The following is an 18422-nucleotide window of genomic DNA, read 5'->3' as shown; positions in this document are numbered from 1 at the left end:
ATTTCAGAGAGGAAGGGAGAGGGAAAGACAAACATCAATGATGAGAGAGAATCATTGATTGGCTGCTTCCTGCACGCCCCCTACTGGGGATCGAGCCCCACAACCCAGGCATGTGCCCTTGACTGGAATCGAACCCAGGACCTTTCAGTCCACAGGCCGACGCTCTATCCACTGAGCCAAACCGACTAGGGCATCATATCCTATTTCTTTAACAAATATTTGTCATATACCTACTACATCCAAAGAGGTTATTGGTTGTATCCTAGATCAACCACACAATACCTGGGCAGTTATCTATGTTTATAAGTCATCTTGCACATGTGCAGCCATGCTCACAAAAGTGGAAGGATATCTATGATATGTTAAGTGAAAAAAGCAATATGCAAAATAATGTGTAGTGTAAGCCCTTAAAAAAAAACGTGTAAAGCCACTCAACCTATATACAGACTTGTTTGAAAATATATAGAGCCCTAGATGGTTTGGCTCAGTGGATAGAGCATCGGACTGCAGACTGAAGGGTCCCGGGTTTGATTCCGGTCAAGGGTACATGCCCGGGTTGCGGACTGGATCCCCAGTAGGGGGCGTACAGGAGGCAACTGATCAATGATTCTCTCTCATCATTGATGTTTCTATCTCTCCCTCTCCCTTTCTCTCTGAAATCAATAAACCCTGGCATGTGCCCTGACTGGGAATTTAACTGTGACCTTCTGGGTCATAGGTCAATGCTCAACCAATGAACCATGCCAGCTGGGCCACCATAGTAATTTAACTAACAAAATCTCCAGTATATATATATATATATATATATATATATATATGTGTGTGTGTGTGTGTGTGTGTGTGTGTATATATTACTGTAAACCAGTCTCTTTGATTGTATTATATATTTTGTTTCAAGAGAAAAGATAATTTTAAGTCTTAATTTTAAATTATTTGTGTTGTCACTAATGTAAGTAAAGAATAATTATGTGAGAATAATGATGAATCTCTTACATTTTGGTATAAGTCTCTTGACAGTTTTATTTGATGTTGAAAAAATTCACCATTTTTAAGTGTACAGTTCAGTAAGTTTTAACAAATGTTTATTGTGTAACCATCACCACAATACTAGAGATATAGAACATCTCTGTCACAATATTGGTGTAGATTTTAATTATGTTTATTAATTATAGATGTGAATTTCTTCAAAGTAAGAAGTCCTCAGAGGAAATTGCCCAGTATATTCAAAGCTACAAGGGATTTGTTGATGTCACGGTAATTTATAACAGCATTTCCCCCCCCTCATGTTGGCTTTTGATTACCTAGTAATATCTGAATTAGCAGAGGGTGGGCTTTCTTTCTTTTTTTGGCGGGGGGGGTCATGAATTCTACTTTCTTATTCCCTTCTTTCCTACCCCAACTTCTCATCTGGCAGAATGAAGAAAATCTAGTCCCTTGCTAAACTAGAGCCCTTAAAAGTCCTTTTTCCAGGACTGGCTTTTGATTGGTCTGTCTGCCTTCCTCATAGTCTTTCCCTCTTTGACTGAGGCCACCTCCCCTAGCTTCCCTTGGCTGCCCCGTCTGAATTCCTGTGTGAGATTTTGGGACCATGTCACCATCACCCTCAGAGGGCCTCAGTTACTGTCTCCTAGCTGGTTACTCTGTAACTATTAGTAAGGATTCCCTAATGGCAGGTCATAGAAAACCCAACCCAAATTGACTTAAGCAAAAAGGGGAATTTATTGGCTAACATGACTCAGAAGATGAGAACCCTGCAGGGAGAACTTGACCTGAAAGTGGGGGAGAAGTGTTTCCTGAGAAAGAAATTGAGTGCGGTTATCAGAGAAGGATCAGTTGCTTAATAACTAATGCCCTTCTCAATCTAGTTTCCTTCCTATATTTCATACTTCCTCATTAGTCAAAGTACATCTGTGCTATCCACATGTAAATCAGCTTTGGAGATCTCTGGAAACAGCCACCCTAGAACTAGAAGACTTCCTGTTAGGTAGCAGCACTGCATAAAAAATTCCAACATTAATAGAAACAAATATTTAGAGAACAATCTCCAACAACCGTGCCACTCAGTCAATCCAGTGAAACTTTATGTGGGGGTGGGAGGAATTCTTTCGATTTTTATTCATAGATACGTGTATCCTCTAAGTCAAAGTCAAAATTTTCATTTTCTTCAGGGAGAACATTTTGTGAAGTCCTGGGTCAAGAGAGATTTACCTATGGCATCAGGTAAACAGACATTTTTTTTTTTTAAGGGAAGAAACGTTAACATTTTTAAAACGCAGACCTATTTCAAAGGCTTTGCTTGTTTATTTCTTTTTCTGTTTTTCTTTTGTCCTCACCCTTCTTTTAACTCTTCCATTTTCTTACTCATTTTATGGAGCACATGCCCAGGTTGCAGGCTCTATCCCCAGTGGGGGACATGCAGGAGGCAGCCGATCAGTGATTCTCTCTCATCATTGATGTTTCTATCTCTCTCTCTCCCTCTCCCTTCCTCTCTATAATCAATAAAAATATATATGTATTTTAAAAACAATTAAAATTTCTGGATAAAACGTTTTTGAAAACATTCTTAAATGGATCTGTGTCTGTTATGAAATTAAACATGAAGTAATAGAAAAAATATATATAGTTCTCTGCCTTCAATTCCTTATACAGGGCTTCTAAAACCCTCATAATTTCCTAAGCGATAAGAGCACTAGGGGTGCCCTAACCGGTTTGGCTCAGTGGATAGAGCATTGGCCTGCGGACAGAGGGGTCCCAGGTTCGATTCCGGTTGGAGGCATGTACCTTGGTTGCGGGCACATCCCCAGTAGGGAGTGTGCAGGAGGCAGCTGATCGATGTTTCTCTCTCATCGATGTTTCTAACTTTCTATCACTCTCCCTTCCTCTCTGTAAAAAATCAATAAAATACATTAGAAAAAAAAAAAGAGCACTAGGGGCATCTTTTGTTCGAATGAGGTGACTCTGGGTGGGCTCCTGGATGGGGGTTGGTCACTAGAAACATGAAGCCATGATTAGAAGCTTAGAATTCTCAGTCCTCCTCCTTCCCCTACCCCCCGTTCTCCAGAGAGGGGAGTGGGGCTGGAAGTGGAATTAATAACATCTTCATGATGAAAATCCCAGTAGCACAGGGTTCAGAGAGCTTCCAGGTGGGTGACACATTCCAACTCCATGGGGTTGGAAGCCCCTGTTCTTGGGGCCCTCTCGGGACTCACCCTGTCTCTTCATCTAGCTGTTCACCTGTATCTTCTATCAATCCCTTAATAGACTAGTAAACATAAGAAAGTGTTTCTGTGAGTTCTATGAGCCACTCGAGTAAATGAAGTGAAGTGGGGGCAGTCTTGTGGGACTGAGCTCTTAACCTGTGGGATCTGACACTGTCTCCAGGTAGAGGGAGTCAGAATTGAGTTAAATTGTAGGGCGTCTAGCTGGTCAGAGAAAACCACCACACATCTGGTGCCAGAGGTGTTGTGTAGTCTGAGAGTAAAGGAGACACCAGGAGGAAAAGACATATTTTTCCAATACATTAAGCATAGGCGGATTAAAAATGAAGTGACAGCATGAATCCTGGGGTTGAGTGGAATGTCAAAGCAAGCTTTCATCTTTAGAAAATTCACAAAACCAAGTTAACGTAGATTTAAATTTTTTTTAAATATGTCTTCATTGATTTCAGAGAGGAAAAGAGAGGGAAAGAGATAGAAACATCAGTGATGAGAGAGAATCATTGATTGGCTGCCTCCTGCACGTCCCCTACTGGGGATCAAGCCCACAACCCAGGCAGGTGCTCTTGATCGGAATCGAACCTGGGACCCTTAAGTCCGCAGGCTGACGTCTATCCACTGAGCCAAACCAGCTAGGGCCAGGTTTAAATTTTTTTTAAATTGATTTCAGAGAGGAAGGGAGAGGTAGAGAGAGATGGCAACATCAATGATGAGAGAGAATCATTGATCAGCACCCTCCTGCACACCCCCTACTGGGGATTGAGCCCACAACCTGGGCATGTGCCTATCCAGGAATCAAACCACGACCTCCTGGTTTATAGGTCGACCCTCAACCACTGATCCACACCGGCCGGGCAATGTAGGTTTAATTTTCAAGTCCTTATAGGGCACAGATGACAGGAACCAAACCCCAGAGCCCACCCAACATGAGAAAACTAATGAAGGCCATTGCATACAGTGGACACCCCAAAGGGCAAGAAATAAATCTACCTGCTCTTAAGGGAACTACAAGGAAAATTTGTCCTTCTTAACACTAAATTGTGAAGGAGGCGTATCTTCTTTAGCTTTTTTGATTATTTTATTCTGATGCTAGGTGATGAGATAATTTTAAAAGGTTTTATAATAGAAAATTTTGAACATATACAGAAATAAGATAGTATATACTCACCACTCTGCTTCAACAATTTAACACGTAGTCAATCTTGCTTCATCTAATTTTCTTCTTTTTAACCTCCCCCAATTATTCTGAAGCAAACTCCAAGCATCATATCATTCTGTCTGTAAATATGAAGTGATAACTTGAACCTGATAATTGCATTATCAAAACTTGCTGGTCTAACCATATGCCTTTTATTTAAGCTTTTTGCAATGACAGCATCTTTGCTAATGAAGAACTACGACTGGAGTCTTTTAAGAAATGGCCCCATGCATTTCCTGGGGGCGCTGCAGCTCTGGCCAAAGCAGGTCTTTTCTACATAGGTGAGTCAGTAGTTGGCATAGCCTCTTGCCTTGCTGCTCATTCAAGCCCCATATACACTTAATGACCCTGGATTTATATTTATCTAGTCTCAACAATCTCCACTCTTCTAGTCTTTCCTTATATATCCTTTTTCCTTGGTATGTCAGAAAACCTCTCCCAGTTTTCTACAACTAACTTAGGTAGAGAAGCTCCAAATTGAAGCCTTAAGAACTTGACTAACAATGAATACAAGTACATGTATCCTCTACTTTTGGAAAGTTAGTTTTATGCCACTTTGTTTTTATGAAAGATATATACATGAGTAAAGGCAGACCTTGGAGATACTGCAGGTTCAGTTCCAGACTGAACTGAAAGTATATTTGGATATACTTTAAAACTGCAATAAAGCAACTATCACAACACTGGAGTCATAATCCATTTGCTGATGGAGGGTATTTGCAGAAAATCTAATATCTGTGAAGCACATGAAAGCAAAGCACAATAAAACTGTCACATGACCCTTTTGCTTCTACCTCTTTAACCAGAACTTAGTATGGCCATACTAGCTATAAGAGAAGCTGGCACATTCAGTCATTTTCCTGGGTGGTAAACACAGTTAAAATTTGGGGTTTCTGTTACTGTGGAATGAGCGATATTGGGAGAGTGGAGAAGCAGTCTTAAACACTCTCCTCAGACGCAAAAAATCAAAAAATACTTTGTTGTTGTTAATCCTCACCTGAGGATATTTTTTTCCCAATGATTTTTAGAGAGAGTGAAAGGGAGGGAGGGAGAGAAAGAGAGAAATAGAGACACATCAATTGGTTGCCTCCCAGATACACCTGGATCAGGGCTGGGGATTGAGCCTGCAACCTGCAACCAATGCATGTGTCCTTGACCGGAATTGAACCCAGGACCCTGCAGTCTGCAGGTGGACGCTCTATCCGCTGGGTTGGTGTCCAGTTAGGGTCATAGCATTCTCTTTAGCTTCTGGTCATCAGGAAGTTCCCCTCTGTAATCCACAACTAGTAGGCTTGTTCCCTTTAGCTAACTGCCTGTGGTACAGTAGGGATCAGAGAAAGGATATTGTGCCCTGCCTTGGTCCTTGCTGGCCTTCTTCAGACAAATTGAGCAATGTTGCAGCCCTGTGTAAGTTCATGAAGCATCAAATGCCTATTACTACATTATTGCCAGGTTTATGCCACTAGAAGTAGGATCAAGTCTCCTTGTGAGACACACAAATTGAGTTACAGTGGAGGTCCATGCAGATCTTTTACTGAGAGGTCAAGTAGATGTCACAAATTTCACACAGCAGTACAGAGTAGAGGAATATAGCGATCACTTTAACAAAAATATTCCGTGGTACAAAATATCTTAATGGCTCACAAGCTTAAGCATTTGGAAAGGCAGTGTCCCTACTCTCTCTATTCTGGCTTCCTCTTGGCAGCTTCCTCCAAATACCCTCTGTCCAGTGTCCTCATCCTCTTTCTTTTTGAACCTCCACCTCTCCCCACAAATCCTAATCCTCTGACCCTCTAAGAGTCTTGCAAGCTCTAGGACCTCTTATTTTCATGCAGACACAAAGGGAGGGTCTCCTCTGCCCTAGCTTTACCATGCCGACAGAGGTCCAAGAGTGGAAGATGATAGTTGTTCCATTTCTACTTCAATCCTTTGGCAGATTCAAATGCTAGTTTCCTTCCTAAGAAATATAGTCTCACAAGGAGACTTGATCCTACTTCTAGTGGCATAAACCTGGCAATAATGTAGTAATAGGCATTTGATGCTTCATGAACTTACACAGGGCTGCAACATTGCTCAATCTCCCCTGCCCCTGAACTCCATATGTATTCTCTCTTATTTAATCACTAGACAAATGCTTATAGAGTGCTTAATAAGTGCTAGGCACTCTTCAAGTCCATGAGATTCATTGGGGAGCAAAACAGACAAAAGTCTTTTCCTTCATGGAGCTTTAATGCGTACACTGATTTGCACATCCCCTGCTCCATAGGAGGATGGGACAGGGAAAGGGTGTTCATCAAAGTGCATGCCACATGGAGGCATCCATGACTATTTGCTCATTACCCCTTTGGTCCTGTATAGAATATTGCCCCAACTTGTGACTTTGTCACAGAATTTGATTGGAAATACAAGTAGGGTTTTGCTTATAAAGGCCTGGTAGTTATTACCTGTGTCACTTGAGAAATACACATGCCAGTTACACTGATTGAATTTCTTTGCATCTAGGTATAGAGGACACCGTCCAGTGTTTTTCCTGTGGAGGATGTATGAACAACTGGGTGGAAGGTGATGACCCATTAGGAGATCATTCCAGATATTTTCCTGAGTGAGTGGAATGAATGCTTAGTGTCTGTGAATTTGGATATACTTTAAAACAATTTGTCCCTCGCTTTTCCCTGCATTTTCTTATTAAATATTTGCTCAACCCTCTGATTGCTACTCTGAAGAATGAGTCTTTATCTCTTATCCCCTTATTCTCATGACACCCTTTCCATTTAGCATTTCCTTTATTATAGTTATAGCATAGTTTTGGTGAGATCAATATTTTTACATTATATGTTTATTTATCATGACTGCAGAACTGAACCTGTAGTAAATTATTATTTTGCCTCTGCACAAATTTTAGTTTTTGTAGAAAGTAAAATTGTCTTGTTAGTAGTTTAATTTTTAAAATGAAATTCATACATTAACCACTTTAAAGTGCGCAATCTAGTAGTATTTAGTACATTCACAATGTTGTGCAACCACTTCCTCTAATTCCATTTTCATTACCCCAAAAGAAAACTGTACCCATTAAGTAGTCACTCCCTATCTTCCCACCCCATCCTAGTCTAGCTCCTTAGAGTACCAATATACTTTCTGTCTCTACAGATTTACTTATTCTGGATATTTTATATAAATGGAAACATACAATATGACTTTTGTGTCTGGCTTCTTTCACTTAGCATAATATATTGAGGTTCATCCATGTTGTAGCATGTATCAGTACTTCATTTCTTTTTTTTTATGACAGAGTTATATATATTTCTCCATATTCTCACCAATACTTTTCTTTAACTATAGTATTTGGTTAGGTATTTTTTTTTTTATGTCTTGAGGACCAGTTTATCATCAAATTCACCCAGATGTTTAAATCTTCTCTCTAGTCATTCAGAACTATAAGCATTTCCATCATTTTCATTTTCTTGAAGTTTCTCTCCAACATGAACTGTTTATCCTGTAGTCATCCTAGGATCCTAGGGATTCCTATTGGCTCTCTCCTGTGTTGTAGCTCCTGTGTCCTATCTAATGTCATCTTCTTGGTTTATCCACTCATTTTGGTGGAGTATTCCTCCAAGTCCCCTGGAAAAGATTGCACAAGAGATACATGTTTCTAGCTTGTATATAATTGATATATCTGAATATATTCTCACATTTGTTTGATAATTTAGCTGGGTATAGAATTCTAGGTTAGAAGTTGTCTTAATTTCAATTGTAAAGGCATTGCTACATTTTCGCATAGCTTCCAATGTTGCTATTGATTCTGATTCTTAATCCTTAGATTGCAAACCACATTTCCACCCCTTCTAGAAGTTTTTAGGTTTTTCTGTTTGTTTCTAGTGTTTTAAAATTTCATGAAGAAATGGCTGTTTCTTTTTTTGTTTTGTATATATATATATATATATATATATATATATATTGATTGCAGAGAGGAAGGGAGAGGAAGAGAGAGATAAAAACATCAGTGATGAAAGAAAATCATTGATTGCCTGCATCCCGAATGCTCCCCCACTAAGGATCGAGCCCACAACCGGGCAAGTGCCCCAACCAGGAACTGAACCATGACCTCTAGATTCATACATAGGTCAATGCTCACCACTGAGCCACTCTGGCTGAGTGAAATGGCTATTTCTTTAATTTTTTTTTCTGTGAATGTTTAAAGTTTTTGGGCTTACTTATTTTTTGCTCACCAAACTCTCCATAAATGTTGAGTTGTAAGAAGAAATTAGTTGTTTTCACTTTGTAATTTGTAAGACTTTTTTCCAGAAATAAGTATTAATACATACAGATCTTAAAACAAATACTCCCATTTAATTCTAAGATTCTAAAGAGGATACTGCTTTGAAGGAGTTTTGACAGAAGTAGTTGCTTATTTTCTTTCTTATTTGAGTTAGTATTTAGTAAATTGTTGAGAATTGTAGGGACATTCCTCTTAATTTCTGGAAACAAGCTAGTATGCAGTCTACTTTTGTTTAGAACTTTTTTTCTGGAATCTATCAACTTCCTTTTGTGTGGTTTTTACTCTTCCTTTTCTTTCTTTCTTTCTTTCTTTCTTTCTTTCTTTCTTTCTTTCTTTCTTTCTCTCTCTCTCTCTCTCTCTCTCTCTCTCTCTCTCTCTCTCTCTCTCTTTCTTTCTTTTTTAATTGAAGACTAGGACGCCTCCAAAGGAGTAACTAAAATATTTATGATTTGAAGGATAATAAGAAACCAATGTATTGACCACAGAAGTTAAGAAATTGAACATTACCAAATGCCTTAGAAGGCTACTGTATATCCACCCTTCCCAATTCCAATTATATCCTTGTTCCTCCAATCCAGAGTTAAACATGATCCTGAATTTTTGGTTAATTATTCATCTGCTTCTCTTTATGGTTTTACCCACTACATATGTCACCTTAAACATATTGAATTTTGCCTATTCTTAAAGTGAAAATAGAAGCATACTGCATGATTCTTCTGTGAATGACACATGTAGCTCCACATCGTTTTGCAAGCTCATTCTTAATTATGTATAGAGTTGTAGTCCACTTGTTTTCACTGCTATATAGTGTATTATTTCACAAGTGTATAATTATCTCTTCCATTATTGATTCAACATCTGGGTTGTCTTAAGGATGTTGCAAATTCAAGTAATGGTACTACGAACATTCTTGTGCATATTTCCCAATGCCCTGAGCGTTACTCTCTAGGGCATATAACAAAATATGGAATTGCACAGTCATAGAATTTGAACATATTCAACCTTACTAGAATGTGTAAAAGTTTTTCAGAGTGGTTGTACTCATAAATTACTAGTACATTTACACTAGCATAGATGAATTTTCCATGGCCTGCTTCCTTACTAATTTGATATTGTCCAAATTTAAATTTTTGACAATCTAAAATTTTTCATATTTTCCCATGTAATTTCCACATTATTTTTCTTCAAAAGTGTGTATTATTATTTGCCCTTTCATATTCAGAGAATATATGAACTGTTCTCTTTACCCTCATAGTATTCCTTATTCTTAAGTCTTTATCTGATATTAATATTATTTTATCACTCCAATTTTTCTATAATTAGTTTTTACATAATTTTTGAAATCATTTTACTTTTAATCTATGGCTTTATATTTAAAGCAAATTTCTTGTAGGCAGGCAACAGGGTTGGATCTAGTTTTTAATTCTGACAATGGGAGTGTTTAGAACATTTACATTTGGCCCGGCAGGTATTGCTCAGTGGTTAAGCGTCGACCTGTGGTAGGAGGTCACAGTTCAATTCCTGATCAGGGCACATACCTGGGTTGTGGGCTTGATCTCATTAGGGGACGTGCAGGAGGCAGCCAATTAATGATTCTCTCTCATCATTGATGTTTCTCTCTCTCCCTCCTCCCTTCTTCTCTATGAAATCAATAAAAACATATTTTTTTAAAAGAACATGTACATATAATTTAATTATTGATATACAACATTTCTTGGAGTGCAGGTCTTCTGGATTCAAATATACTATTTTGCTATTTGCTTTCTATTTTTTACAACTCTCTTTGTTTCTTTTTCTTCTTTTCATGACTTTTCTGAGTTTGAGTATTTTTTAGTGTTCCATTTTATCTCTATTATTGGTTTATTAGCTATACATCTTTGTCTTTTTAGTGCCTGCTTGCTCTAGAATTTATAATGTGCATGTTTAACATTATCAGTGATCTTTAGATATTATAACACTTGATATATAATGTATGAATTATGTAACAGTATATTTCTATTTCTCCCCTTCTATCCTTTTGCTTTTATTATCATATTTGAGGCCTGGTGCACAAAAATTTGTGCACTCGGGAAAGTCCCTCAGCCCGGCCTGTGCCCTCTCACAGTCTGGGACCCCTCAGGGAATGACCACCTGCTGGCTTAGGCCCGCTCCTGGGGGGATTGGGCCTAAGCTGTCAGTCAGACATCCCTCTGGCAGCCCGGAAAACCTCGGGGGATGTCCACTTGCTAGCGGGGAGCAGGCCTAGCTGTAGTCGGACGTCCTTAGTGCTGCTGAGGAGGCGGGAGAGGCTCCCACCACCACAGCTGTACTGGCAGCCATCAACCTGGCTTGTGGCTGAGCAGTGCTCCCCCTGTGGGAGCATACTGACCACCAAGGGGCAACTCCTGCATTGAGTGTCTGCCCCCTGGTGGTCAGTGTGTGTCATAGTGACCAGTGATTCCCAGTCGTTCTGCTGTTAGGGTCAATTTGCATATTACCCTTTTATTATATACAAGAGGCCTGTTGCATGAAGAGATTTGTGCAATAGGCCTTCTCTTCTCCTGGCTGCTGGCACAGGTTTTCCTCTGGCACCTGGGACCCAGGCCTTTGCTTCGGCCGGAGCAACCTTCAGTCTTCCGTCTTAGCTGCTGCGTCTCTCCTTCAGTCTTCCCTCCGCCGCTTGGAGCCTATGTATGCAAATTAACCGCCATCTTTGTTGGCAATTAATTTGCATATCATGCTGATTAGCAAATGGGAGGCATAGCGAAGGTACGGTCAATTACCATGTTTGCCTATTATTAGATAGGAAGATAGAGGCCTGGTGCATGGGTGGGGGCCGGCTGATTTGCCCTGAAGGGTGTCCCAGATCAGGGTGGGGGTCCCCACTGGGGTGCCTGGCCAGCCTGGGTGAGTGGCTGATGGCTGTTTGCAGGCTGGCCACAGCCCCTTAAGGGTGGGGGGTTCTGCTGGGGTGCCTGGCCACCCTGGGTGAGGGGCTGATGGCTGTTTGCAGGCTGGCCAACCCCTCAGCGAGGACCCTCACCCCATGAGGGTGTGGCCATCTTAGGTAAGGGGCTGATGGCTGTTTGCAGGCTGGCCACAGCCCCTTCAGGGTAGGGGTCCCCGCTGGGGTGCCTGGCCAGCCCGGGTGAGGGACTGATGGCTTTTTGCAGGCTGGCCAACTCCCCCAGCAGGGACCCTCACCCCATGAGGGTGTAGCCAGCCTGGGTGAGTGGCTGATGGCTGTTTGTAGGCTGGCCGCGGCCCCCAGCCACCCAAGCTCCCAGTGGAGGCTGGCTGGAAGCAGTTATCTGGGATTTATTTATCTTCTATAATTGAAACTTTGTTGCCTTTTGCGGAGGCTACAGCTGGCCAGGGCTGGCAGGAAGCTTGGCTTCTTCCATCGCCAGGGCAACTAAGCCTCCTGCTTGCTCCAGCTCCGTGGTTGCCTGCCGCCATCTTGGTTGGGTTAATTTGCATATAGTCACTCTGATTGGCTGGTGGGCATGGCTTGGGCAAAGGTATGGTCAATTAGCATCTTTGTCTTTTATTAGTGTAGATACTAGAGGCCCAGTGCACGAAATTCGTGAACGGGGGCAGGGTCCCTCAGCTGGTCCTGCACCCTCTCAATTCCAGGATCCCTCGGGGGATATCCGACTGCTGGTGTAGGCCCGATAAATGGGTAATTGGACATCCCTCTTGCAATCTGGGACCACTGGCTCCTAACCGCTTGCCTGCCTGCCTGCCTGGTCTCCCCTAACTGCCCTCCCCTGCCAGCCTGGTTGCCCCTAACTGCCTCTGCCTCTGCCACTGTGGCTTTGTCCAGAAGGATGTCTGGAAGATGTCTAGTCTAATTAGCATATTACCCTTTTATTAGTATAGATTTTACCATTATACATATTATAAATCTCACAATATATTATTATATCTTTGCTTTAAACAATTACCTTTTAAATACATTTTAAAAAGAGAAAAAATGTCTTGCATATTTACCCACTTAGTTACCATCCCTGGCATTTTTCATTCTTTTGGGAGGACCAATTGGAATTCCTTCTGTTATAATTTTCCTTTTAACTGAAGAACGTCCTTTAACATTTCTTGGAATGCAAGTCTGCTGGCAACTAACTGTATTGGGTTTGTTTGTATGAAAAAAGTCTATTTTTTACTTTTCTTGATGGGTCTATCTGCATAGTGACCTTGGACAAAAACATTAAAAGTCCTACTTGCTATTTTCCTATTTCTATAGTCATCTCCAAGCCATCTAGGAAAATAAAAATGAGTGTCCTCTTGCTTTTTTCCCTGGTTTTCTGTGATTTTGCAGCAGGAAAACAAGCCCAAGCCAGTTGGTTGTTCCTAGTTTTCTCTTTTACCTACTGACATTTATAATTCTCACCTATCCAAGTTAATTATTTAGGGCAGAGCTCTTTAGAATTTTCTCCCTTGGTTCTTCAGGCAGACATCATATCTAAGTTTAGAGCAGGGATGGGGAACGTCCAACCCGCAAGCTGTGTAAGGCCTGCAAAATCATTTGATCTGGCCCTGCCAAGGCATTATGGGTGAGTTAATTAAATGTTTGACCAAATATAATTTTTATGTTGATAATTTTGTATGGCCCCACAAATCTATATATATAAAGAGGTAATATGCTAATTGGTCCTAAAGGTGTCCCAGTCTTTACCAGTCAACAGGCAACACGTGCACAGGAGCTGGTGGGCGGGGACGGGTGTGGGGACTTCCACCCCCAGCGAAGGTGCATGCAGGCCTGCCCAGTGCTAACATCATGCTGCCTGCATGCATCCCTGCCAAGCGCTGAGGGGAAGCTGCCTGCCTACATCCCTGGCCTGGGACATGGTGCTGCCTGCGTGTGTCCCCGCCCAGCACTGAGGTGAAGCTGATTAAAATACTTCCTCTAATTAATTCCCTTTTAATGTGCACAAATTTTGTGCACCGTGCCACTAGTGATGTTATAAATACCCAAATGGCCTTTGGCAGTAAAAAGGTTCCCCATCTCTGGTTTAGAGAGTAATATGTTCCAGTTTCATGATGCTTGGTAAGTAGTTTTTAGAGAGTATGTTTGTGGCCATTCTTTTGTCTTCATTCTGCTGGAAGTTTTAAAAATAAACCTTTTAAAAAAATACATTTTTTTTTTTTACTTCAGAGAGGAAGGAAGAGGGAGAGCTAGAAACATCAATGAAGAGAATCATTGATTAGATGCCTCCTGCACGCCCCCTACTGGGGATTGAACCTGCAACTGGGCATGTGCCCTGACCAAGAATCGAACCTTGATCTCCTGGTTCATAGGTTAATGTTCAATCTTTGAGCCATGCCAGCCAGGCTTAAAAATAAACCTTTTTTGGGGACTAATTTTAGATTTAGAGAAAAAGTACAAAGATAATACTGAGTTCCTATAATTCCACGCCCAGTTTCCCCTAATACTAATATATATTACATTACCATGGTACATTTGTCAAAATTAAGAAACCAACATTGATACCTTACTATCAACTCTAGACTTTATTTGGATGTAACCAGTTTTTCTACTCTCTTTTATTCTTTGTTTCAGAAGTGAAACAAAGTTTTCTTCTCTATTTTAAAAAAATTAATTATTTTTAATTGATTTGAGAAAGAGAGAGAGAGAGAGAGAGAGAGAGACACACACACACACACACACACACACACAGAAACATCAATCAGCTGTGCCTGGCATGTGCATGGACCAGGAATCAAACCCATAGCCTCATATGTGCCCTAACTGGGATTAGAACCCACAATCTTTTGTGTACAGGATGATACTCCAATCAACTGAGCTACACCAGCCAGTGCTTTCTTCTCTATTTTTGATTCTTTAGGTTCATTTTAGTTGGTTTCATGTTTGAGTGTTATCCCCCTCATTACTTTACAAAACACTTACATTTCTATTGCTGACAGCTACAGTCTGAATGTCTTGCTTGATAATGACACTGACAGAACAGATCACTAGAAATGTCAATTTTATATTAAAATTTTCCCATTAAAACTCTAACAGTATTTTTAAAAACCTAATGCCAAGACTTACTTGCCTACAACTAATTTTATAACTTTTAACTTTTGTGCTTAGTTGTCTGTTTCTCCAAAATCTGAAGGCCTCTGCAGAAGTGATTCCAGACCTGCAGAGCCACGATGAGCTTTCTGAATTGACGGTAATGAACACCATCTTGTTTATTTTAGCAGTACATGGTTGAAAACTGTGTTTGAACAGGAATTGCTTATCCTAAATAAGTAAATAAATAAATTTAACAAGTACCTATTAAGCATCTATGATGTGTTAGGTGCAGATGGGAATACTACAGTAAATAAGATATAATACCTCGCTTCATTAAATGTAGAGTCAATCCCTTCTACTTTGGGGCCCAGACTCCTTTAGACTCAGAGGTGCTCAGATCCACGCAATCTTCACTTGGAGGACAATAAGGTCTGACTTGCTACTTGGCCATTCTCAGGGCTGGAAAGATATTTCTTTTACAAAAACAAATGACCAACGAAATCATAAACCCAGATAATAGGTTGACCCCTTTAAATGGGTCATAGTTCTCTGGGATATAAGCCATTATCAATTTCACATGCGCACACACACATACACATACACACCTACACACCTTATTTGAGGCTGTATGTTAGGTATATTAGGTTTGTCACCCCACAGAAATAAAAAGTAACTGGCTATTCATTTGATTTAAGTTTATATTTGTTAGCTGAAAAATGAAATTGAAGAAAAAAGCTTGGGGATATTTAAATGGCTTACTTTTTAAGGAAGAAACATAACCTTCCTACACTGCAGGTATGTAATATTAAACATGTTAATAATTTAGGTCAGTAGCTGTATCTAATGATTTTTGGAGGGCTGTCTTGCACTAGATGCTATGATTCTGATTACCTGGACAGTAATCTCTGCTTGACTCCCCCGTGTGTACCACTTAGGAGCACACACTTGAGGAGTTTGGAGATCATGTATTGCTCCATATTTGTAGCATTCCTCTTTTCAACAGGCATAAATATTTGAGGGTGGGTTGTATTTCAGCAATGTTTGGTCCCCAATTGTAACATGATACCTCACCCCTATATAAATATTTATTTAATAGTGGATTTTATTTTCAAAGGAAACCATAAGTGAAACCAGTCTTGAAGATTCAGCAGCAGTTAGTTCTCTAGTGCCAGGTAAGGATTTTGAAATAGCTCATGGGATTATATACAGGGTGCCCCCCCAAAATAATAAGGGTAGTGTTTATTAAAATACATTTGATTTTCAAAATGTAATAGAAATCAGCTGATAACGTGTGTGTATACATTTTTTGGGACACCCTGTATATGTGTACATATATTTATATGTAGGGGATTTTAAAAGAGAGAGGATTTGTGTTTGTGCCTCCTTTCTTCTTTCCACAGAGACAGCCCAGAGTGAAGCCCAGTGGTTTGAGGAGGCAAAAAGCCTGAACCAGCGACTGAAAGAAGCCTACACCGATGCCAGTTTCCGCCGCATGTATATGCTTGAGGTCTCTTCCAGTCTGGCCACAGACCACTTGCTGAGTTGTGATCTGTCCCTTGCTTCAAAACACATCAGCACTCCTGTGCAAAAGCCTGTACTGTTGTCTGATGTCTTTGCCAACTTGAACTCTGTCATGTGTGTGGAGGGTGAAGCTGGTAGTGGAAAGACGGTCCTCCTGAAGAAAATAGCTCTTCTATGGGCATCAGGATGCTGTCCCTTGTTAAACAGGTTCCAGCTGGTCTTCTATCTCTCCCTTAGCTCTACCAGACTGGACCAAGGGCTGGCCAACATCATTTGTGACCAACTCCTAGAGACAGAAGGATCTGTTACTGAAATGTCCCTAAGGAACATCATGCAGCAGTTAAAGAATCAGGTGTTATTCCTTTTGGATGACTACAAAGAAATGTGCTCAGTCCCTCAAGTCATACAAAAACTGATTCATAAGAACCACTCATCAAGGACCTGTTTATTGATTGCCGTCCGCACAAACAGGACCAGGGACATCCGACAGTACCTACATACGATTCTAGAGATCAAAGCATTTCCCTTCTATAATACTGTCTACATATTACGGAAGTTTTTTTCTCATGATTTGACCCGTCTGCAAAAGTTTATGATTCACTTTAAAATGAATGCAAATATGCAGGGAATTCAGAAAACTCCTCTTTTTGTAGCAGCAGTTTGTGCTAATTGGTTTCGAAACCCTTTTGACCGGTCCTATGATCATGTGACTGTTTTCAAATCCTATATAGAATGCCTATCCTTAAAGCACAAACTTTCAGCTGAACGTTTCAAAGCAAATGTGTCCTCCTGTGGTAAGCTGGCCTTGAAAGGGTTTTTCTCTTCTTGCTTTGAATTTAGTGATGATGACCTTGTAGAAGCAGGAGTTGACGAAGATGAAGATCTAACCATGTGCCTGATGAGTAAATTCACAGCCCAGAGACTGAGACCAGTCTATCAGTTTTTAGATCCTGCATTCCAAGAATTTCTTGCTGGGATGGGGCTGATAGTACTCCTGGATTCCGATAGGCAAGAAGATCAAGACTTGGGACTTTATTATTTGAAACAAATCCACTCTTCCATGATGACTTTAAGTTCCTGTAACAATTTTTTGACGTATGTCTCCTGCTACCCTTCAACAAAGGCAGGGCCAAAAATTGTATCTCATTTGCTTCATTTGTTGGACAACAAAAAGTCATTGGAGAATCTATCTGAAAAAGACGATCTGAAGCACCATCCGGAAGTTTCAGAGAGCGTGCACCTATATAGGTCATTGTGGCAATTATCTCCAGAAGATTGCTTTTCACTGGTTTCAAAACATTTACTGACTTTTGCTATAAAAATTGCTTATCAAAGCAACACTGTTGAAGCATGTTCTCCATTTATTTTGCAATTCCTTCAAGGGAGAACCCTGACTTTGGATATGCTTAATTTGCCGTATTTTTTTGACCATCCAGAAAGCCTACTATTGTTGAGGAGCATCAAAGTCTCTGTAACTGGAAACATGAAAATCATGTCACCTGTATCAGATAGTTCATGTCTGGAGAGATGTTGGGACAAATCACAGGCACCAACTATACAACAGGACTGTGCTGCTGCCTTTGAAGATATGATGGAATGGGAGCAGAATATAGTTGAAAAACAGAAAGACATATTGAGATTTATGAGTATGATTGTCAAAGCACCACCAGACATCAGCACTGGCTATTGGAAACTTTCTCCAAAGCAGCACAAGATTCCTCTTCTGGAAGTCCACGTGACTAATATGGATGGTGTGGACCAAGAGACGCTCAGGGTTCTAATGGCAGTTTTTTCAGCTTCACAGCACATTGAACTTCACTTAAGGGGAAGCAGGGGCTTTATTGAAAGCCTTCGCCCAGCTATTGAGCAGTATAAAGCTTCTTTCACCAAGTGCTCCATAAATGAATCTGAGCTGAATGCAGTAGAACAGGAATTGCTTCTCAATCTGCCTTCCCTGGAATCCCTCGAAGTCTCAGGAACAACCCAGATACCAGGTGTGTGTGTGTGTGTGTGTGTGTGTGTGTGTGTGTATGAATATATTTTAATTGGCTATTCTGATAGTAATTTTATTTGCTCAGTCTTGGTTTTAGGTGGATAAAACTTCTGAAAGCATGAGACCATAAATGCTTGCTGATAGAATAGATATAATATAAACTTTCAGTAATTTATTTTTGTCAGTAGTATGAATTAGTGAAAGGCTTCTAAATAGAA

General features: G+C 40.4%; 1 protein-coding gene across 1 annotated transcript in view; it reads left to right on the top strand.

Moving 5' to 3' along the window:
- The window catches only part of NAIP (NLR family apoptosis inhibitory protein), a 32953-nt gene that overhangs the window by 3716 nt on the left and 10815 nt on the right, over positions 1 to 18422 (top strand). Inside the window, exons 4-10 of the mRNA XM_023751024.1 lie at positions 1173 to 1254; positions 2169 to 2220; positions 4575 to 4694; positions 6916 to 7015; positions 14766 to 14847; positions 15805 to 15862; positions 16091 to 18205. Of these exons, the coding sequence (XP_023606792.1) occupies positions 1173 to 1254; positions 2169 to 2220; positions 4575 to 4694; positions 6916 to 7015; positions 14766 to 14847; positions 15805 to 15862; positions 16091 to 18205 (2609 nt within the window). The remainder of the gene's footprint in view (positions 1 to 1172; positions 1255 to 2168; positions 2221 to 4574; positions 4695 to 6915; positions 7016 to 14765; positions 14848 to 15804; positions 15863 to 16090; positions 18206 to 18422) is intronic.

The sequence above is a fragment of the Myotis lucifugus genome, unplaced genomic scaffold (assembly GCF_000147115.1).
Source record: "Myotis lucifugus unplaced genomic scaffold, Myoluc2.0 scaffold_0, whole genome shotgun sequence".
Classification (NCBI taxonomy): domain Eukaryota; kingdom Metazoa; phylum Chordata; class Mammalia; order Chiroptera; family Vespertilionidae; genus Myotis; species Myotis lucifugus.
The sequence above is the reverse complement of the archived record's forward strand: the minus strand, read 5'-3'. Positions and strand labels throughout refer to the sequence as shown.